The 24,345-nt window shown below is 37.0% G+C and overlaps 1 protein-coding gene across 2 annotated transcripts; it reads right to left on the bottom strand.

The window, feature by feature from the left end:
* Positions 1-26: 26 nt before the first annotated feature.
* On the bottom strand, positions 27-24,296 carry hck (HCK proto-oncogene, Src family tyrosine kinase). Of its 2 annotated transcripts, none has more exons than XM_028019250.1 (13): positions 24,111-24,296; positions 11,773-11,861; positions 8,855-8,888; positions 7,081-7,174; positions 6,130-6,225; positions 5,946-6,049; positions 5,580-5,729; positions 4,797-4,949; positions 4,498-4,680; positions 3,818-3,894; positions 2,781-2,934; positions 2,034-2,165; positions 27-1,914 (listed from the first exon to the last, which is right to left on the bottom strand). In XM_028019250.1, exons 2-13 carry the CDS (start codon positions 11,851-11,853, stop codon positions 1,712-1,714), a joined length of 1,461 nt encoding a protein of 486 aa, XP_027875051.1. In that variant the 5' UTR covers positions 11,854-11,861; positions 24,111-24,296; the 3' UTR covers positions 27-1,711. The 2 variants fall into 2 exon arrangements, with proteins under 2 accessions (XP_027875051.1, XP_027875044.1); XM_028019243.1 differs by having other exon boundaries at positions 11,731-11,861; positions 24,111-24,295.
* Positions 24,297-24,345: the final 49 nt, after the last annotated feature.

The raw sequence follows: 24,345 nt of genomic DNA, 5'->3' as shown, positions 1-24,345 counted from the left end.
TTTGCTGTTCCATGAAGACTCATTACTGCCATCTTTAAATCTTTTTATTTAACCGTTGTCATAACAGTTGCACTTAAGCATTCACAAACTGCCAAGAGATTCACATTGAAAAACAGAGGAAAAAAACCAGTCTTAACTAGATGATTATATACAGTTCTGAGCAATGCTGTGCTTCATTCTTAGATGGCTCTACACTTAAAAAAAAACGTTTTTGATACACTGTTAAGTAGATGTCTTTCAAAATAGATGCCATGTTTACCACAGCATGAAATATTAAAATCTTAAAAGCTCACTTGTTCAGGATTTTGGTCCTGAATGTTTATGTGCAATTTACATTCAACTCCCAGCACGGTAAAAATGCATTAGTAAGTATCAGTCATTGCTCTTTGCTAAAACAAGCATACAAGCTTATAAAAGATGTATTTTTAAAGAAAATATTACTGAGAAAAGTATGAACTGCTTTTTTTAAATAAGTTAAGTCATAAAGAACACATATGTAAGAATTAACAAGCAGAATAAATGTAAGACTGAGTGCTACCTTTTCTGTATATACAAATCATATGGAATATATTGCTGATTGAATGTGGATTAAAGAGCCACTGTCAAAGGCACTGTGAATGAGGAATGCTAAAATAAGCCACAAATAATGTAAAAACATGTGCAGAGAGAAAATTGCTACCATAATCAGGCCTATTTTTTTCACATTGTAAATTCCTTTTCTGTAATCCTGAGTTAGCACAGAAAATATCTGCTGATGAAGTTTGTCATGTTTTAAAAAGTTAGGGACTGTATAAAAATTACAGCAGGAATATAAAAACGTACCAATACAGAACAAGTTACCATTAGCGATAATTACATCAAAACAATGGCACGAATGAAACGCCTTTTGGTTTGAATTTTGGTCTGTATTTAATGTATCTACGTAAATAAATTAGATAAAAATGTTCGTTGAAGTGCTACTCTTCATGTCAGAGGCCAAAACTGATTCAGTTCAAGTAAGCTGATGCGGCTCTGGGAATATTAACATTTAATGTGCTACGCTCTTGTTTTTAAGACTGCTGCCTGTATGTGACAAACCTTTTAGGCTCTATCAAACTCCAGACCACAAGGTGGAGCTAACGCACTAATCTATCGACAAAGCTTTATGCAGTTTGAGCGGCCTTGAGTAATAAACTATTTATTCAATAAACAGCAGACGTAAGAAAAAAATAGATTATATTGTGAGAGAAAAACAACAAATGTCTGTTTCTGTCTCTGACATATAGGATGTACTTCCAATCTTTTTTTGTAACTTCTTTGACACCACCTTTTGAGTTGGAGTTTTAGTGCTGTGGAATTGTTGCGACTCTCAATTTACATAAAGCAAGTATAAAAAATAGCATCTAATTTTTTTTTAGGCAGCGAGTCTTTGTGGGCTCTCTGTAGTGGACACAAATGGAGATTCACTTTTAGAAACTCATGTGTTTGCTACATCTTTCCAATCCTGTAGCTCTTTCTCTTTTAAAACAGGGAGCTTTTTATTAAATAGCAAACGTGTAAAGACCTATCTTTCAAAAGGAAAAGTAATTGTCTGCTAATAATTTCTGTACAGTCCCTACTATTGCTGTGCCGTGTGTGTAAATAAGAGACAGAGAGCTAAACTAACAGGGTTTGTGGCCTGAACTGCACTACTGCAGACACAAACTGAGGATTCATATTAATGAATCATGTCTCATGGCTGCTGCTGGTACTGGCTCTCTGTGGCTGTGTAGAAATCTTCCAGGACACTCTGCAGGTAGTCGAAGGTGGGACGGTCCTCTGGCTTGTTCTTCCAGCACACCAGCATGATATCATAAAGTTCAGTGGGACAGCTGTCAAGGCGCTGCATTCGGTAACCTTTCTCCAGAGAACGGATTACCTCTGGATTAGTCATTCCTGGAAAATAAGAAATTGCTTACAACCTTTATCACACCAGCAATGTTCCAAAAGATTTTCCTAAATACCGTAACATGACTTGTTGCTCGTTTTGAAAGGATAATATGCGGTGTTGTCACCTGGATAAGGGGTGCGTCCGTAACTGATAATCTCAGTCAACAAAATTCCGAAGGACCAGACGTCGGATTTTATTGTGAAGGAACCATAGTTGATGGCTTCAGGGGCGGTCCATTTGATTGGGAACTTAGCTCCTGGTTAAGGAAGAACAATAAAACAGTAAGTCTGTAGAACTAGTTTGGTCAGTCAGACATTCTAAGTCCTAGAAAAAATGTTAAAAAATGTCCTTGTCAAAAATATTTCTGTTTAAGTAAGCCATTCAGCATACAGCAGCACTGCAAAAATATTAAATCTCACCAAGTATTTTTGGTCTAGTTTGTAGTGCAAATATCTTAATGCACTTGAAATAAGAGAAACTTTTAACTTCTAACAAGAAACGTTTCTGCAAGACATAGAAGCCTGTCTTAGATCAGGAATTCCTTAATATTAATTTTAAAAAAGTGCCAGTTTCACTGGCAGATTATTTCACTGGTAAAATAATCTGAGAGAGAAGCCGATGGGAAGAGTCTTATTACAAGTGAAAAACAATCTGCCAGTAGAACTGGTACTTTTTCATAGAAGTTAAGGAATTATTGACCTAAAACAAGCGTGTATATTTTTCAGTCTTATTTCAAGTTTACTAAAATATGTACACTAGACAATAAGCCAAAAGTACTTGCTAAGATTTTATGTTTTTGCAGTGATGTCATTAACATGACAAGGAGGCATGAGATGAATTCTTCTGTGGCATGTAAAGGGATGAGATTTACCTTCTCTGGCTGTGTATTCATTGTCCTCAATGATACGAGCAAGGCCAAAGTCAGCAATTTTGCACACTAAGGACTTATTGACCAGGATGTTGGCAGCTCTCAAGTCTCTGTGGATGTAGTTCTTCTGTTCAATGTATGCCATACCTTCTGCAATCTAGAAACAAGCAATGTAAAGTAACAGATTATTTAACAGAACTGACCTGTAAAAGCTTTTATTAGTACCTCCCCCCCAAGGTTACAGATGAAAGCATTATTGATTAACCTGGTAAAAAAGCAGCCTTTCTTCTAGACTATCATACAACGTATTAATGCACACTTTCTTTTGTTTTTTTGATCTGTATTTGTACATGTCTGTGTTTAATTGAATTCCAATAAAACAGTGTTTCCCCGTCTGATACGGTTTCTTTCTTACAATTTATTTAAAATATATTTAAAATATATATTTTAAAAAAAAGGTAGAATATTCTAATAAGAGGATCAGTGCATCTGCGATAGCTTTTAATTTTACACAGGTAGTATATTCTGATGAAGGAAGTGATATTTTTGTGGTTTCGTCGTGTATATAAATTGCTCCATTGCCAAACTAAGTATAACTCCTAAGCTTCCACGTCAGTCCAGTCACTCAAAGAATGTTGAACGACGATAATATTTAACATTAACACAACAAGCGATAGTTTTTGCTTTGTAAACATGACGGTAGTTTTAGACAGACATTGCTATCCATCTGTGCTACAGTAGGAAACTGACGAGGCAGCACTAACAGTCAAACACTGGACTAGTGAAAGATGGTTTTTTTTTTTTTTACACTTAATAACTTTCACTTTACTAGCATCCAACCTCTCACATACTATATAATCAGCATGTGTGCTACTAGTTAGTAATTGTGCTAATGAAAGATGGATTTATTTTAAGGCCTTTTACACATCTTTACCTCAAGTGTCAAATGTGATTAGCATTATACACACGGCACTTTGCAGCTGTTGTTTTAGTTAGAAACGTTTTTTTATTTTTGATGAATAACATCAAACAATTCAAACCTGGGCAGAAAAGTCAATAAGCTTGGGAAGCTGGACACGGTTGCCTTCGTCACTCTTTAAGAAGTCCAACAAACTGCCTGTAAGAAGACATAATCATACTTATTAAAATTAACATTAAATGCACATTGACTGAATATAAAAAAATATATATAATAACATTTATAAACACATGAATTTCAGACAGTATTTTAGATAAGCAATTTGTGTTTAAATCTTCTAGTTTAAGTGTAATAAACTCTTAAAGGAACAGAAAATAGATCCATTCCTATACGACAGTTTGGATTTTCTTTTTCTGCGTAAGAGCTTGGAACATTTTTTGTATGAATTTTAGCTGTTTCCTACTTTCATGCTGACACTGTTACTGAGAGAGGACGATTCAAAGCTAGTTGTTTTCTCTACCAGTCAGAGGAAGCACTGACAATATGTTTTCAACAAAGTGTCCAATTCAAACATGACAATGATTTGAAGATTCAATAAACAGCCTCCATGTAAACCGTTGTGACACTTTTGAAACTGCTGCCGTTTGAAAATTGTAGAAGTCCAATTGACTGACAACCAATTCGCTTTATCCTCTGGGACTAATTAATCTTGACTGAAGAAGAGTTCTGCAACAGTTTTTAGAGAAATAAGACATTATTGTGTAAAACGTTTGCAAGAATCAAGTGAACATGAAGTTGCACCTTTTTCCATATACTCAGTTATGATATAGATGGGCTCTTCTTTGGTGACCACAGCGTTGAGTCGAACCAGTTTGTCGTGCTGTAGACTCTTCATCAGGTTAGCTTCCATCAAGAAAGCCTCCACTGACATACTGCCTGGCTTCATGGTCTTCACAGCTACCTTGGTGTGCTTATTGTAGGTAGCTTCAATGAAGAAGAAAAAAAAATATATATATATACAACCATAACAATTAATTACAACTTTGGTAACAAAAAATATGTTACTGATTGTGTTTTACAGTGGTACAGATCTGTCTCACCCATCCAAACTTCTCCAAACTGTCCTGCACCAAGTCTCTTGTCTAACTTAAGTGAAGATCTTGGGATTTCCCAGGCGTCCTTTTCCCAAGGCTTTTCAGGTTTGGGGCTCAAACATGGGCTGGTCAGAGTTTGGCAGAGGCCATCTCCCTGTTCTGAAAACAACAAATATTATATTTAGCAGTTTCAGGTGTTATGCAGCTTTTTATGATTAGGAAAATTGTTGATGCTATAGGTAATTGGAACCTATCGAATTACTCCTTTAAAGCTGCAGTGTATAACTTTGATTTAAATATTTTTAAAAAACCGTAATGTTTTTTAATGTATTTGTTAAAACTATCACCATGTGGTCACAGTGATGTAAGACATAATATGTAAAAAGGGTGTGGAGGGTGATTTACAGCTCAAAGGCCCTCCTCTTGGCTGTGATTGGTTGTTTCCAGTTAGCACTGAGAGCTCTGGGAGAAAAAAGAGGTGCTACATTTTTTCACAGATTATTTGTCTCAAACAATACTGTCACAACATAGTGACAGTTTCAACAAATATGTAAATAAACATTCATGTATAAAAGGACCAGTTGATTGAGGACCAGTTATAAGATTTGGCCAGCAGAGGGAGCCACACATTACCACGATATTAATGGTTCCTGTTGGGGGCGGGGACAAAAGATTAAAAAAGGTTGCTCGCAACTAAATAAGCACAGGTTTGACTGTTTGACATCTAGCAACATACAATATGCTACATCAGAACTGTGGAGAAAATCTGCTCTGGCGGTCAGAACTCACTCTTATAATGGCTGACCAGCTCTTGCAGAGTGCCGAAGGTGATGCGTGGTGAGATGTAAAATCCTCCGTTGTCCAGAGTTCGAATTTTATAATGTTTAACTGTGTCAACAGCCTTGGGGTCTTGATCCCTGACGGACAGAGAGTAGCTACCTGTTGTAAAAACAAATAAAACAGCAGTTCACATCTGATCCAAAGCGGTGATTTTAAAAATGGCAAGTGGAATTCAAATATTTAAATTAAACCGTGGAATTGCTTAAACATACAGACCCCTTTTGATCAGTAAATCCATGTGAAATCTTTTACCAATCTTTTAAAGGGTGTCGGTGTGTACATCCTTTATGCATTTACTTTTGCAGTTCGTCTTACCCTTGGTAGTCTCACTGTCTCGGATCATGTAGGATCCGATTCGATTCCCTGGAGCCAGGAGCTGCCTCTCGGCGTCCTTTCTGCTAACACCCTTAAAGAACCAACTGAACAAGAGGGGAAAGGCTCAGTGATTAAATCTAAACAAAGGCCACACAATAATTAAAGCTCAAGAGTGTGCACTAACTCCTCTGTCTCCAGAGAATCTATGGCTACATAGTTGCTGGGAATGTAGCCTTCCTGGCCTGTGCTGATGGACATAGCTCTCCACCACTCGCCTGACCTAAAATGTGAAAGGGACAGCAAGAGAGGCACAACAAACAAAACTATTAATCAAAAAAATAAATTGCAAGTGAAACCATTTCTGACACCTAGTAGGGTAACTTTGCCTTGACACAGCACCAGGCTCTTTCAGATACTTCAAAGGTTGAAGTGTAGATGGTTGTCAACACCTGACACAGTACTGTTAAAAGGACAGGTTCTTGTGATGTAAAAAAAATGCACTTATTTAAAAAGGTACGATTAATCCTGCACAACTGAAAAACAAACAAATCTGTTATTGTAAACTTAAACAAAAAAGCTACTATACCCTGTGTTCATTAGGGTGGGCATTTATTGTATTGTTTATGATTTATTGTGAAAAATGTATTAAAAAAATGTAAGGAATGTTCTCCCAATAAATTTTAATTAATATAAAAAAATGGGCAGTATTTACAGATATGTTATTTTTTTTGCAGTGTTCTCCAATGTTTATTCAAAGACAAACATTGTCTATGTAAATTGGAAATTTTCATTAAATGCAGTTACTATGTGCAGTTTAATTCACATTAATAAATAGTGTTTTACTGTTATCACAATAGCACCACAACATATTGCAGTAATACTCTAAGTCCATATCGCCCACCCAGAGTACTTATCCTTAAACTAATGCCAAAAACTAAAGACATTTTTGGTCCACTTTCAGCATTCAGTCTTCTTTGGTACGAGTCCATCAGCATGTCCTGACTTGGTGATATCTATCCACTCTAAATTCCAAAAGCATTCCAGATCTAGTTATTTATTTCTGGATTCTGGTTACAAGTTTAGCTTTATTGGTCTTAGGATCATGACATTATGAGTAAGTCCCAAAGCTACTTACTCCTCCAAAATTCTGAGTTTATCTCCCTTCTTGAAGCCAAGGTCTCCTTCATGAATCGCCTCATAGTCGAACAGTGCAATGGCGACACTCTCACCTATGCCAATAAAACACAACAAGGATGTTATGTCCACTTTCCAGACATTTACATAGATATTTACTTTTGCTTGGAGAACTTGTAGCTCCAGCACATGTGAAAAGATCGCACTTTCAGGGCTTTCGGGGGTCATCCTAAGCTTAGATTCTTTAACCACATTCTTCTTGTTTCCCCAAATCCAATGATTTTTGTCTAAGGCCAAAGAAATCATGTCATCGAGCCTTCGATGAGATGATGCGGCGTGATCAGTGCAACAAGGAGTAGACATAGCAAAGCAAATCTAACAAATTAGTTGCAGCTGTCACTCTTTTGCCAGACGTTGCTAACATAATTAAACCCCCAGTTGCATTACCACGAATAAGATGGCATGTTGGTCAAATAAGAATGACGACTAATCATCAAAGAACATGTTAACCAGTAGCCCTTCTGTCAGAGACGGTCGGTGGAGGGAGTGCTGGGCATTAACCTGAGAAGATTAATTTCCTCAAAATTAATCTTCTGTGGCTAGCTTACGGTTAAGCTAGCCACAAGTTAGCAGCTAGCTTAACTTTCAATAATACGAAAATGACCTAAAATTAATTAACCATTTAATATGGCCTCAACTGCTCTGTACTAACTGTACATTTTTACGTAGAAAGATAAATAATTAAAAGATCACAAGGTGTCATGAGTTTATTTTTCTAAGCTATTTGCATTAAAATTAGCTTGAAGACATAAACGGGTTGGAAAAATGCAGGGAGAAGACAGGAGAAAATACACTAATAAATTAAATCATGAAATGACAAAACCATGTCAGTTGTGAGATTTCTTTTTTATATTTTTGTATTAATTTCTGCCTCTTCCACCATTATTCCAGAAACGAATCACTGACTGAACGTAACTGTTAGACAAAATTATCAGGTCTTCTATCCTAAATTTATGTATTACAATATTGGTTAGCACAGATTATAAAGACTATATATTTGTTCTATCTAAAAGCAATAGAATGGAGGAAGATGAGGGCTCAAATTATCTTCCACATATTACCGTAGTTAGACTAGGTAGTCTTTCAGGGAGGACTAAATCTACAGAAAACATGCATGCTAACAGCTAGCTCTGTTAGCACTGGCTTAGCTAATTTTCAGTAAGAGCAGCTGCAATAGAAATCAGTAAACCACAAAGCATGGTGTTGTGTTTTAGAAATAGACATTTCATTTTGACACGTTGAGTCCAGTATTGTTTTTCAGTTCAATAAGTTGGACCAAAATAAAAATGCTGTCAAGTACATTGCTGTTATATAATTATCAGTGCATAATAATTGCAGGCACACCTCAGCTTGATCTCTACAATAGACTTCCCCATATTTTCGCTCTATGACTAACTTCCTTGTACGCATGGTAATAATGGCAGCAGCAGGCTGATCTTTTTCTGTGTTTAGGTCTGCATGGTGAGACAGTGAGAGAGGTTATTGCTCAGCACCAACACACTGACTCTTCTTCCTCTTTCGAGCTCAGAGACAAGGTTTTACTGCTTTCAAAAACCACTCACCCATATCAGTCTAAAAAAAGGACTTTTGTTGACGGCCATTTTGAATCTAATATTACCGTAGTTCCTAACTCATCCTTTTCTCTACTTTGAGATTAAGCAGAGGCAGCTCAAGATACTCATGCAACGTCAACAATACCCAGTAAGTAAACTCACCATCTGAAGAGGTTGCATTAGTAGGCTGTTTGGCCTGTGGAGAGAGAGAGAGAGACACACAGTCACGCATGAATGCTGCACTCATTTTAATTTCCATGCATTCAAATGAAAGTAAAATACATAAAAAAAAAAAAAAAGCAAAATACGTTTTGATCATCAGAATTAGTGTGGTTACCAACAACAATGCATAATCAACAAGACTAATGTTAGGAGTCACATTTCTAGTAGATTATTTTCAAAAAGGTACAGGACAGGCGTAATAACTGGTCGTGCCACACTCAACAACACCAACTGCCTCTAAGTGTTTGTGATTAGTGGTAAAACTTTTGTGGTGGAATATGGACCACTCTTCTTTGGAGAAGCATTTTTAGATTAGTCAAAGCGGAGGACTGTTTTAGAATGAATGACATGTTTAAAAAGTCATGCCTCAGCATCTCATGCAGACATTAACTAGGCCAGTATGAAGCAGTTTTTTCTTTTCTTTTTTGCTATTCAGAGGTGAACTTTCTGACATGCTTTTTTTGGCTAAATTGAGGCAGGTCGTTGTGTTATTTTTGGTCAGCTAAGGCTTTTGACTTGTAAAATCCCTCATGGATGCTATTTTTGCCCAGACTCTTTCTAATTGTCATTAACACTGACCTTAACTGTGGCAGCTGAGGCCTGTGGTGCTGTATCTTCTGGGTAGTTTTGCGACCATGTGCCAAAATCTTTTCCACACTGATAGATGTCACTGCCTTTTTTCCTCATCCGTTCAAAATAACATTTGTAAGGTCAGCCTATCAACTAATTCTGCATCAATTGTAGCTATATTGTTGTTTTTCAGGTTAGATGTTGCTTTTTATGTCAGAGTTTGGTTTTCACATAGATTTTAAAGTAGAGCAAGGTCATCTGTTTAAAACCCATAGGGGCATTTTAGACCCAATCACCCAATGTGTTGACGAAGTTTAGTTTAGACGTTAAGAGTTATCACAGCATGAAAAAGTATGGCTTAACACTTGTCGCTACGCATGGCGTAGCTGAACGCTCTGGTTCTGCTTCTCTCACTTCCTCTTTCTTCGTTGAGGGCGAAAGAGATCTTACAGGCAACACACAGGAAGCAGTAGCCAGAGGAACCACACTCGCAGTAACGCTGCAACTTTAACCCTGCCACAGATCAAAGTCTAACCGGCATGCAAACTTACAGCAGGTCACGCGGACATGTTGAGTCTGCGTCCACACAGTGTCTTTTCTGCAAATGACAACAAAGGAAAGCTACTTCCCATCCATTCTTTGCTGAAAATTGTGGAACTGCATCCTTATCTTCTCTGAACCAAGTTTGCCTATTTCTGCCTTTTTATCATTACACTTCCTCATTTTTTTAGAAGCCCATTAAGCTTCTGTAGTTGTTTTTTTTTACTTCTAAAACATGGATGTGCACTTAAACTGTCCTTTAGAACAGAGTATTGTACAAAACGTTTGCAACTTACTCCAAAATTTCTCTATTTTCCTTCGAAGCACGGCAGATTTTCATTGTAATAGAAATCTGTCTGAATTTGTAACCCTAATGAAAACCATTATCATTTTTATCCTAATGGTCTTGGTAAATAGCTAATACTATTTCTCAGAACTTTGGTTGCTTGATTAAGATTTGTTCTGTTTGAGGGAGTCTGCTGACAGAATAGACTGCAAAGAAATCATTGCTTGGAATTAGTAGAATCATTAAAACAGTATACTGTACATGCTTAAGCTGAAATATTTATGTAATCACAATTTGTTCAGTTGTGCCTAATGTCACAAATTTACAACATACCTTTTACAGCTGTTGTACATGCTGCATTTAAGTGCACAATTTATACCGTATTTTGCATCTGCTCGAAAACAAAAACACAATGAATGTTTTTTTTTTTTATTTATTTAAAAACCCATCAACAAATCATTTTACAAAATGCTAAATATGTCCTATTCAAGAATAGGATTGCCATGTTTTGGGTGACTCGTAATATACACCGTACAATTAAAATGAGAAAATTTTATCACACTTCTGTAATTTCATGTGGCACTTTTAGTTTCGTGGGATACTTTTTGCTTGGCTTTACTAGTAAACCAGTAAATCCAAATCTAAAAAAAAAATAAAAATAAAAATCTACATTCTCCACAGTAAAAGACAGTTCCCTTACACTAGAGGTTAAAAAAGGATGCAAAGGGTGATTGATGTGGAGTTTTGGTTACCTACAATAAACTAAGCGTGCAATACTTTAATGAAAGGAGCAAAGTGGTCTGATTATTGAAGAAAAAGAATGTCTAAATCACATAATGCATAATTTTGCTCACATGTCTTGTTAAATAAAGGCCTATCGTTTCCTAATTTTGGGGGGTTTAATTATTTCCTAATTTGGTTCAGCAGTGAAATCATTTTGTTGAGCATCAGTAAATGGAATATGGCTCATTCTGTCTTCAAATGCTTGGAGTATTTAGGCAAGTTTAATGGATAGGTGGCGCCAGTCTTTGTTGGAGTAAAAAAGAAGCACAGTGCTTGTGTTCTATTTACTCTATGTTTAAATTAAAGTACAGCACAACACATGGGTTAATAAAAGAAGAAAAAAAACTGTACTGTATCTTCATTTTTAGGATTTCAATTTGTTGATAAAAACCTTCCCCTAAAAAATCTTTGAAACCGCTTCAACTAATTGCCCCCAGGCCACCCGATTCATATTTTTCCATAGAACGTTCATTTTACATTATGATGCGTTAGCTCAGCTGTGGGTTCAAAGTCTGACATATTTGTAAAAGTCGACACTCTCTAATGAGGATCAGAACCGCAGTGAATGGAAATCGTTCAGTGAGTTTGTAGCTGTTAAATGTCTAAATCAGTATGTTTTTTTTCAGGTCCAACTTACGGCAGATTTGCTTCCAGAGGTGGGGTCTCTGACATAGTGTACCTGAGCTCTGTTCTGCTGGTCGCTGTTATCCGAGTCTTTGCTGGGGAACTTCTGCTCCTTCTTTGAGCCCACACAGCCCATGATGCTGTCTGCAGGACGACAGAATGCGTTAGAGCTGAGTAGAAACTGTCAAAGCTTCGCTGCGGTTCAATGGGGCGTTCAAAAGAACAGGCAGGTCACAACTGAAATAACAAACGTTCAAGTATAAAAACAAAATATATATTTTTTTATCTTACTTTTATTGAAATGGCTAATGGGCCAGTTTGAACATTTTTGTGCATCAAGGAACACGATGAGATTCTCGCTAAGACCTTCGTTCCTGTTCCTAGTTCCTGTTCCTCTGACTCCAACATTTGCAGTTAATATGTCAACAATTATTTTAATCAATAACTTCAGAATCTCATAAATGAAAACTGCGGAGTTAATATGAATCTAGACTCTTCTAAATTGCATGTAAAATGCATTGATTTGACTGATGTTTGCAGTCAGTGAGGACATCGATTTTACATGAAAAGAATAGTAATAAAAAAAAAAAAATCGTCGGCCATGTTGAGGATACTGGACAAAGAAGGAAGTCACAAGATACGTTTATGGAGGCAATACGTTTTGCAGCTTCAGCAAAGCAGGCTGCTGACCTGACACTGCAGGTTAACAGTAGTTGAAAGTAAAAGTCCATAATGCCTCATTATAGTGATTTCAGTTTTTTTTTTTTAAAAATCAGAATTATAAAAGACAAAGTGTTTTTGTTTTTATTCCTGATGTCAGCAAAAGCACAAAATCAAGGGGCCTCTGATGAAAAGAGAAAAATGCTGAGGTACTGAAAGATACCATCAGTTCTTAGAAACTAATGGAAGTACGCCATACATGATGAGATACTGTATGTAAATAACTTGGTTTACATGTTAGTGAGAAAGAAAAAAGAATATTTTGAAACAACTTTATAAAAAAATAAAACTTCTAATATTTTATCAGTGCAACAATCTTTTTAATTTAAATTTTAAGTAGTTCATGGGGGGAGACCCACCTTGGCAAGTACATTAACAATACTTTATTTAAAGAAGATTTTTCTCTTCTTTAAATAGAAAAGAAAAAAAAATGTATATTTATTTAAGTCATGGTGTAGGCCATCCCAAAATCTGTATGGAGTTGGAATTGTTTGAGACTTTAAGTAGGAACTGGAGACATCTAGAGTTTCAGATTGCAAATAAAAACCTTCTCTGGAATTTTAAGATCATTGAAGCAAAGTGACACAGTAGAAAATGTCAGATTAATACATGATAAAAAGTTAAGAATCTAAATCTGTGGAGACTTTGTGTCCTCAGTGTGGATCCCGCAGATATAAAACTGAAGAACTTCAAGGAACTGTGAGTTTTCTGTTAAAGCTGCCATCTTCTGTTGACTGCCGATGGTTTAACTTTTGTAAAATGTAAAACCTAACGTGACTCTTAGCTCTTTTTGCTGACCACACTTTTTACCACGCTCTGTCACCAACCTGTTTTTTACGAAACAGGTTTCCATGATGCAAGATGAACACTCTTTAACTGATAGTTGGTGTTAAACCAACTCCAGCTATAAAATGGCTTTTGAATATTCTAATAATACTGAACAGAGAAGGGTGTCTGACAAGACAAGAGTGAGCTGGCGTGGTAAGAGTCATTATGACTTTTGAGATATTGTAGTTAAATCCATGTCTGCACCCCTACAGGTCTTGACAATAAGTTACTACGACGATAATTTACTGGAGAAAGATGACTCCATAAAACACTAAAAATCAGTTACACTGAAAAGAATGTATGTGCTTGGGTAAACTTTTAAGTCATTCTAAATATATACAAAACAAATCCAGTAAATGTAAAAAATAAAATGGAACTATGTACTTGGAATACACACAACATCCCATGTCATACTAAAGTAACACAAATCATTGCCTTTTTAGGACAACATAGAAAGTATGGATCTTTAAGGCAAATTCTACTCAAATGTCAACAACCTTAAGACATCCTTGAATCTCCTGTGGCAACCATGGGAGATTGTACGCCTGCTGGTATAAAGCGCTGTCCATTTACCCAAAGCTCCACCTCGTAGCTTCAGCCCCTAGCCTAGCTTCTGCCACAGAGCTCCCCTCAACCCACGCAGCTCCTCCAGACTAGCAGCAGCAGCAATTAGAAAACACCTGGTGGACGTGCACGTCTCTACTGAGCTTCTAAAAACTGTTGTAAGCGGCATCATGGAGAAGCATTGTGATGATGACTGAGTGTCAGAAAGGATAGGATAGGATAGAAGGGACAGAGGCCAATTTCAATGCGTCAGACAAGGTTATGATGTAAAGTCAAATTCCATCTATGTGGTTTTAGATACATGTAGCATTTTCATAACTGAAGCAGAGTTACTTAACTGTACTATAAAATGGAATTATGTGCTTGGAAAATACACAATATCCCACTTTAAGCCTGAATAATGACTTCAGTACAGAAAGCATAACACAGAACTAAAAAGATGTTTTAAAAACCACTCAAGTTAAATTGAGTCAATCTATGATTTATTTTCAACACTCCACATGATTTAAATTTTTTTTTAGCAAGGCAATATTCAATACTGCCGCGCTTGTTTCCGTGTGACCCCACTGACCTTTAGCATTCACGGAATCTGCTGCTTTGCATATGTATTTGTGTATTTATGTAAGCAAATGTGAATGCAGATCAATAAAACTAAGTTGAACAGGATATGCTGATGAACAAAACGAGGTTGAGCAGGAACCAGAACAAAGGAGGAGTCTGATGGGACCCAGATGCCAGGGCTGGACAGATGGAGAGGACACAAGCGAGTCATTCAGCGGGTTCAATCCCCCGTTCACTCGCTCACACACAGATTATTGCACCGTGTTAGAGAAGTCAGCTTTAATATGATTGCTTACAACAACACGACTACTGTCGTGCTGAGTTTAGTGCCACGCTGCAAAAAGATACAACTTTACCAAGTATTTTTTGTCTAGTTTCTAGTGCAAATATCTTAGCACACTTGAAATAAAACTAAACGAACTTATAAGCAACATTTTAGCAATTTATAGAGGCTTGTTTTAATTATTTTGGGATTGTTTTCACTTATTCACTTGTAAGTGCAAAAATTTGCTCCTACATCAGTAACAAACTCTTCTATGTTGCTGACAAGTAACTCGAAAGTCAGCCAAGTGTTATTTCAAGATATTTGACCTACAAACTAGACAAAAAAATACTTGGTACGTTTTTGTGTGTTTTGCAGTGCAGGGAATGTCAACAAGTAAAATAAAATTTCGAAATATCCGTGTTGTTATAATTATTCACCGCTATTAATAACTGCAAATAAGAAACTCACACGCTGCAGAGAGGAATGGAAAATGTTGCGTTTGAGCGTAAAAACCCAGGAAGTGCTACGGTCAGGTTTTCTTTGTGGTTTTAGCATAATAACGTTCCTTTTTCTGTATTCTCTGTGCCATGTTCCTCTTAAAGCGTCCAATAAGAGGATGTTCTGAGTCCCTGTGACAGTTGTAACCCTCATTTATGTCCACAAACGGCTCTCTGTTATACTGTTACTTTTGTAAAGATGGAGGTCAGCAGGAGTCTGCTGGTGAAACTTTGTGTCAGTGAAATCAGGGGTCGTTGACGTGTATGAGGACAGGCTGACACTTTTCATGCTGCCGCAGCCAAGACTCTAGTCTGTTTAAACCAAACGGACAAAAAAAGTTATCAACTTCATCTCTTAGTGGAACATAAACTCAGCAGGAGAAAACCTAACAAAGTTAGTCCTAGGTATTCCTCTGTTCCTCTTTGCATCGCAGCCTTATTTGACTATCACCCGGTCAAACGATAACATCCAAAAATATCTCAGCATGACAGCACATGATAAACCTTATAATATTATTCATTCTGGTTGTGTAGAGAACTGGAAGTTCTCTTTGTATATTCTTGTGCTGCAACAGGGTGGGTCGTGGCAGTTTCCATCACAGAAAACACAGATTTTAATCCCCCAAAAAATCCTCCAAAAGTTATACTCTGTGCTGAGCCTGGACTCCTGGAGACCAACAACCAAACAAAATGTAATAATCGCTTTAAATAGTTTGTTTCATTCTTGATCTTCCTGTTTTTAAAGAGGAAATAGCAAAAAAAAACAAAAAACAACCTCTTTAAGTAGTTCAATGTGGCGGATTGAACTGTGGCGACTGATCAGATTCAGTCCTTTAAAAGCATCTGACTTTGGACATAGATGCATGATTTATTGGCACTAACATCGGTATCGGCTGATATCAGTCATTTCTTTAATATATCAGCCCCATAGAAGAAACTGGGCTGATATTTGTCAGAGGTATGGTGGTTTATTTTGGGTAGTGGAACATATAAAATGTAATATATATAAAATACAGAAATGAATAGGATGATTCTGACTTTATAGAGTAAAACAGAGGATCAAACCAGTAATAAACTATATATTACTGGTATAAGGGTTACTATAAGTGGTTTCAGAGAGATGGTGATGCATCCAGCTTACTGGTTTTATAAAACAATTATTTTACATTCACAAAACCAGCTGTCCCAATAAACATCTTACATTTCACTTAATCAATCCCTGGAAAAATACATAACCATCCTAATTTATTAGTGATGCTTGGAAATATCCACAATCCCAAATGGCTGATCTCTCTGCTCAGTAACAGCTGAGCTACAAACAGAAATCCGACATGGTGTTTCATGCAGGTTTTAAATAGGCCACCTATACCTGGCAATATTAAAAACAGAGTCTGTCATGGTGTTTATAGATTCTGTGGCTGTACCTGCAACTCACTGACAAACTTAAACTAGATAGTGACCAATAATTTCTAAATAAACAGACAGTGACATCACGCTACTCCAGACGACTGTGTCTTTTCATTCATTTCGAATCCCTGTGTTTATACAGATTTTTGTCTAAAATAAAAAAGAATTTTAAAAAAGGTTATTCTGGAGATTTAAACGTAATGAATCATACATGAAACTATAAATATAACTCCTGATTCAGCACCATTTCTAAACACTGATTAAAGATTGTGAACAATATACGGAGCACTCACAAACGCCAGCTGTTGTTTCAGAGGTTACTGGCTTGAATGGAACAGAAACAACACAGATAATTTGATATTTTGATCATTTACAGAAAATCTGAATACAACAGATACAGTAAGGACGTCTGGAACACCAAACAAACTGTTTTATTCATTGTTTTTGAGGCATAAACACAACATTAACTTCAAAATGCTTATTTTCAGAAAATATGAACCTTTGAATTTAGATTTTGAATTTTAAATATTTCTGTGGCATAGCACAGCGATGTTGCTTTCCAACCAAATGTCAAGCCATTTTTATGTAAAATGAATGTTTCATCCTGAGTATGCTTTCTGAAAGTACATTTAGTTTTGACTTATCTGTAAGTCAAATATTTAATTATTACACATAGTTGGAGTTATTCTTCTTGTACTAAAATTATAATCTTGACCTTTAGCATAATGAGTCGGCTGCATTATTACAAGACTGTAAAAATTTATGCCGCTACAGTAAATACACTATTACTTATTTATGACTCTGTTACTAGCTAAGTAGTTTCACTTCCCACAATCACCTATTTTACTACTGTAAAGTACTAAAATATTTTCCCCGTCATGTTGAATATTCTTTTCAAATTTGCTCAAACTGAGATAGGTTTTGCCCCAGTGCGGTGCATTTAAAAGTTTCCCAGATACCAAGAATTTGACTAAACTTCATATTTTCTGCTCTCTATTTTGTCAGATATTTGATCTTCTCTTCCGTTTAAAGGTCTCAACGTTGGCATGACTGCACTACAGAAAGTTTCTTGCCTCTCCATGGCACTGACTTTCCCTTTTCTTGCAGTTACACATAACAACAGGCGTTAAAAAGTGCCAGAGGTAGCACAATCCAACTTGGCAATTATATATAAAAAAAATAGCTAGTTGACACTGCACAGCTATTCTAAGCTAATTACAGGTAAATAAAGAAATATGGAAAAATACAACATCTGTTGTCTTTTGAAGTTCTGAGTGAAAAGCCAGTAATGAACTTGGGAATAATTTACAAAAGAACTTACCAAGTATTCTTTTGTTTGCGTAAACTGTCAGCACAAAAACGGTCTGATTATAAAGAATCTGGATCAGAAACATACTAGAAAAAAAAAAAAGTTCTCTTCCTGTAACAAAAGTTAGTCATCATCTATGACACAGATGGTTTTTTGTTGTATGCACTCACAAAAACTGCTGGAGGCAATACTACCACTCCCACTTCAGTCTTCTTTCACTTTATTGTGGATGTGAAACATTAACCTATAAAAAATTCCTCATGATAATGCTTGCAGATTCACTTCTGCTTTTTTTTCTACTGAATTCCTCAGTCTGAAAATATTAAATGGATGAATCAGCAGGCTACATCATTCTCAAGAACAGATCTAATGGACCTAATGGGATAGGTGCAGTCAAATTCTGTACATTTTTGAAGTGTCAAAGATGGATTCTTAAATTATTCATCGACGTGTTTGGCTTGGCTTTACATACCGATCACAAGAAGGTTCAACTAGCACCGTACATCTCTATTTAAATCACATATGACATGTAACTAGAGATAACGGGGCTGGTGTTGCTTCATTGCCTAATTTGATAACTGTATGCCAATAAATGTAATAATCCCCAGTGAAATCATTGTCAACCATTAACAGAACGTAACAGTTTGTGTCACAGCAGAACTCCTATCATCCTCTGCTAAAGCTAACAGACCCACTAACATTAAACACAAATAACTTATCTTAATATTTGCTAAAAATAGGTTTCTACAAAAAATTCAATTGATAGTCGAGGAGAGGTAGGTGTTTGTAAAACATAACATGAGATGAATAAAGCAGATGAACATATTAGCATCGCAAAATGCTAACATCAGCTATAACAATGCTGGCATCGGCTTCAGCAATGCTAGCATCAATTTCTAATATGGCATCTCTTTATTTTCTGCCTCAGAAGTTGTAACCTAGAAGTGGGAATGACGCCACACTCAAGATCAGCATGGTGTTGTTGCACATCAGAAAACCAGTGGGATTGCTAATTCTTGTGCTCAGTGACCAGGAGCTGTAGCTCCAGGACTAAAATAGTCTTTCAATCGATAAGTTGCCCAGGGCAGTTGTGCATCTGTATGTAGTGTAAAGCGCTTTGAGGAGCCAACATGACTATAAACGTAAAGAATTAAGTAGGAGTTCTATTAGTTTTTTTTTTTTTCAGTTTTGGAAATTTTGATGTCTAAATGCAAGAACCACAAGCCTTTCATCAACTAAAATGCTGCAAAAACATGGTGTGTAGAATTATTTTGCTGCCAGATCGTTAACAAGTTATATTATATTTTCAGAACATATACAGTAACTGAAAGGGCATCTTTATACCTCAGTATAAAACAAAGTCTAGAGTGTTATGGTAAAGACTTCCTCATATGTTTGTAACTAGGCTATAAACATACACAAATATTAAAATAAGTGAAATTAGCAGACAATTTCCTTTTTAGGTTTTCGGAAAACAAATTTCTGTTGGAAACATTTCCTTGTCTTGCACTCTTCCAACACTGTTCTGTTTGTTCTGCAAAAACTACGACGACAGAAAAGTAGGTCCTTCCCAGCTTTAAGCATTAGTCACAGTGTAACATGCCCCTCCTCGAAGGATAATATTTCTATGAAGGTCTGCCTTAGAGCTCTTTCATTTAAATACCCGCACCACACAAATGATCTCCTGGTCTAACAACAGCTTTGGTTACTAATAAACCTGTCAAAACTGTAGAAAATGTAATGCATTTAGCACAAACATTTGTGGTTTAATTAATTTTGCAACATAGTTGCAAAATATATAGCACTATCATTGCAACATTCTTGTGTGCATCTTGTATATTGCAGTGGACTCTTGGATGCAATATTTGGAAAGCTTATACCTTTAAGCACCATGCAGTTGGTCGGTTGGATGCCCCCCACTTCCTACTAATTTAAAAAGGCAGTATTATGTATAAAAAATTTAGTTTTTTGAGCTTCACATCATGTTATAATTTTATTGCGTCATTAAAAACATACCTGGAGTGTTGCTTTGATTCTTTCATGCATGTTTGAGAAATCTTTTACTCTCCAGTGGAAACCATTCAGTTGCAGTTTCCAAGCTTCCTCCTCAACTCAGCCCCTTCAGACTAGCCAGCAGCAATTAGCAATCACCTGGTGGAACTGCACAGCTGCTGAGCTCATTATATGAGCTACTTTTCAGTGCAAACAATGTTGCTAAAAGGTTAAGAGAGGAGTGATGTGATGACTGCCTGAAGGTGGAGTTTAACAAAAAGCAGTTTTTTTTTAAAGAGTTACAGGCCCAAATTCAAGGTGTTAATTTATGAAGTAAAAGTTCTTTGATGTATACAGCATTTTTATAAGAATTGAAGTTAACATAGTTACTTGACTCTGTTACAAATGGCACTATGTGATTGAAAAATACATAATATTGGCCCTTTGAAGCTCCTGGATTGTGGTGGGGTAATCATGATAATGCAAAAGAAAGAAGTTAGTGAGAATAATGTTGTTAAATCCAAGGACAAATTGAAGCCCTTATGACAGGTTCAAGTTCGTCATAACAAGAAGGTCCTAGTATCTCCCGGACTGACCTTTGACATCCCACCTTCACACTGGTTGCCGCAGCATCAACCGGCGATGCTGCAGCAGGACATTGAAGCACAGACTCTCTCAGGAGACAGCTGATAGGAATAATTCATGCGTGCGTCCTGCTTTGAGAGGAGATGTTCAGCCCAGATGGACATGTTTTGGAGCTGTAATGAGGCGCCAGCTTGTACCTGCTCGGGACTGCCTAAGGCACCAACAACAACATCACCTGCCATCAGCTGAACGAGCCAGGAAGTCTTCTTTAGCTAGTCTCTTATCAACAGGAAGAGACTTTTTTTCCTTCTCAGATTCTGTATCTCATGGGGGTTTCTCACATTCTCACCTCCCCAGAGTGTCAACAGCTGGTACTGCCTCTATAACTTTATTCAGTCAGCAACTCGTGTCTCATGAAGCGATCAGGGAAAACAGGGCTGGAGTGGTTATCGGGCAAACTGAGCATTTTTCCTTGAGGTCTTTGTTTTTGATAATGACCTCACAACCATTTTATTGGATAATTTTTGGCACGTCCAATACCATCTCTTACAATTACCGTAGTTTAGGAAAAATGTACTTTCTAAGTTTGAGTTTGAAGAAGTTGCATTATTTTAATTTCATAAACGTTAAGCAACCTCTCCTAATCTTTATTTTATTTGTTTATATTGATGCCATTGCACATATTTATGAAGACTATTTGCAAAGACCATGTCTGACCAATCATAGTGGGCCACCTGGACCAAAAATGCCTGGAGCACATTTTTGTACAGCCCTGATGGTCAATATATCAATTATAATTATATATTATAGGGAAGGAGAGGGGGGAAGACATGCGGCAAATATCGTCGGGTCTGGGAGTCGAACCCGTGACGGCCGCGTCGAGGACTCAAGGCCTCCAAATATGGGTCGCGCTGACCACTACGTCACCACGGCACGCCCTATTTTTAAAACTTTTTATCTTCAACAGAAGTAGTTTTATATGATGATTCTCAAAAAAACCCAAAAAACATCTCATGTTGTGTCACAATATTGCCAGAAGAATATATAAATAATTAAAAGTATTTACAAGAACAATAATTTTATTTTTATTTTTACTGAATGTAATCAAGAAATTAAGTACTATCCATCCATCCATTGCCTGTACAAGCCTATTCTTCCAGGGTTGTGGGCTATCTCTCGCGGTGCCTATCTCTCTGGGCGAGAGACTGGCTACACCCTGGATAGGCTGGCAGCCCATCACAGGGCATATAAATAAGACAATTAGTTGAAATTAAAATCTTACATACACTATGATATAAAATAATCCTGTTTATAGAAATAGCTAAATAAATTTCTGACAGCACAGTAAAAAAGTGTAAATATGTATGAGAAAGAGTTCTCCCCAACCTCCTCCACAACGTTCTAATTTTATCAGAAAGATTAAAAAGTATATATAATGTATGACATAATCTATTTGAGTTTATCTTAAAAGTCACTGACCTGGAATGCTTCTTTTAGAACGCTAGCGTCAGAAGTTTTTTTTTGGAGGAAGTGAATGGAAAATGTCTCCTTGCCATTTGAGAATTTACAAAAGTAGGCTGGATGAATTTTTATGTCCCAAGACGTAAACTATGTAAACCATAAAATGCTTCTGTAAAGGTGGCATTTAGGTTATGATTTAGAAGAGGAATCCAACCCAATTTCCCAATCTGGTAACATTGGCTGCTATAAGATTCGTTAATATTATATACATATTGAGTATTACAGTTATTTATCATCTCCCATGTAGCCTCTGAAGAAGTACGTATTGACAATGGATGGCTGGATTATGACAGTTTCAATAATATTGCCTATATTGTATATTTACTATTATTTTCCTATGTTTTTTAAAAACAGACGTAACTGGAAATACAGAAAAATCTGCTGGTAAATTTAGTAGTTTGGTAGTTTTCAAATGTTTCTTTGCTCTTTATAGATAAGCATAACAAGCTACGTTAGCCGGTTAGCTAGTTAATTGGGCCCTCTGCTCAGATTCACTGAACCTATAGCTTGCTGAAAGTGTAGTTTCAAACATCAAGTAATGGTTGGCACAACTTCACATTCTATGCAATGCGAAGCTTTTGAAATATTTCCAAACATACAATATGACGTTTCTTGTAAGTGAGGTGAAAGTGAGGCAACTTTCTTTCAGTCAGCTGACCTGCAGTGCACAGCGAACCAGTGATGCTGCAGAACACCGACTCAAAAAACTTTGATCACCCTGGAGCTTTCTCTGGCAGCTCATTAAAAGAACCATGAAGCACAAAAGTTGTCAACCTCACAATGCCTTGGAAATGGAAAGTGACCCATGTCGAACTGAGACCAGGCTGCTTCGTTTCCCTTCATGATCACCCAAAACTAACTTTTCATACGTAAAAAGGTTTTAAAAAAGAGAGAAACTTGAATAATCGATATTGTACTAGAGTTTTAGGCTTGTTAATACCTTATGTTTTACTTCTCTCTTTGGTAGGAGAAAAGTCTACGCTCTACGGCATCTTATTAAAGTCACTTTAAACCTCAGGAAAATCGTAGGAGGAAATATTTGAGTACTTTATGGCCAATTTTAAAATCCTTGGTACACTTAGAAGAGCGAAACCAGCTCATGCCTCAAGACATCCAGTCCAGCTGACGCAGATGTTTTACTTTCTCCGGTTCTTCTTTTCAGATAGGAAGTATGTGGCGATGCAGAATATCTCAGGCTTTTCTTTTTAGGGCAGGGTCTGAATGCGGAGCTACCACTGAGAATTAAATAATAAATCTGGAAAGAAAATCACAAACTCTTCAACATATATTGGCTCATTAGCCCACATTGTGCCTAATCTGTTTTATATAATACTTGAAAATAGTGATTTCTGCACTATCCTACTGATCACACAAGGTTTTATAATATCTGGCTTAACATAAACCAGTTTAGGCTGCGTCATTTGCATCATTTGAACTTTTTATTTATTCATTTTTTGCTTTTCTGTTGAAGACATTGGGGGAAACACCCCGGCTTAAAGCCCCATCTGCATTACTGCAACACCTCAGACACAATCATGATGTAACTCCGGCACTTCTGCGGCTCTGTAACTTACGTAGACTTTGTAATTTACGTAGAAAGGCTTCCCATACAGTCGTGGCCTCTTCATCTGAACTGAATTGAAAATGTACAGAGGGCAAAGTGGATAAAGACTGCCGGTGAGAACACAGAACTGAAACTGGAGTGGTTTCTAGTTTAGTCTGTGTCTAAAAATAACCGACTCGTGCAGCTGAGCAGAAAGCCAGGGCTGTAAATTCACTGATACCCCTCACCTGTTCCCCCTTCCCCGTTATTGAGTTCATAATTGTAGGGAAGTCATCAGGAGTTGCTCGTATAGCTGTCACCTATCCTATCAGATCATAAAAGTTTACATCTCATTTGTGTGCAGCAACTTCTGGACCTTGGAGTTCCTCTTTTGGAGTCCAGCATCCTCTCAGCAAAAAAAAAAAAAAAAAAAAAAGAAGAAAAAAACTGTTCTTCAAATCAACAGCCCATTGTATTAAAATATAATAATAATATTTTCGCTTATTGTTTTATATCTTCCACTCAGCTGTCGTTCGCTTTAGCTTCCTCTTTTTTTACCCCCCCTTACACACACAAGCAAAACTTAGCAGAGCGCTCTTACCTCGTTTTAATCAGTCACTTGGAAACACGGGCTGTCTCTGCACTCGGACGGGATCTTCTGGGCTCAGACGGTGACGGGCGTCGAGAACATTCTTCATTCCTCGCGCGCAGCTTCCATTTCTCCCTGACCCGCTCGCGGGGTCGGAGCTGCAGATGTGAACGGGGCGGCGGAGCGGCGGCACACTGGACCTAAAGGAGGAAGTTTGAGCTGTGCTGCATCCGAGCTGGTGTAAAGA

This window comes from Xiphophorus couchianus, chromosome 1, assembly GCF_001444195.1.
Source record: "Xiphophorus couchianus chromosome 1, X_couchianus-1.0, whole genome shotgun sequence".
Classification (NCBI taxonomy): Eukaryota; Metazoa; Chordata; class Actinopteri; order Cyprinodontiformes; family Poeciliidae; genus Xiphophorus; species Xiphophorus couchianus.
The sequence above is the reverse complement of the archived record's forward strand: the minus strand, read 5'-3'. Positions and strand labels throughout refer to the sequence as shown.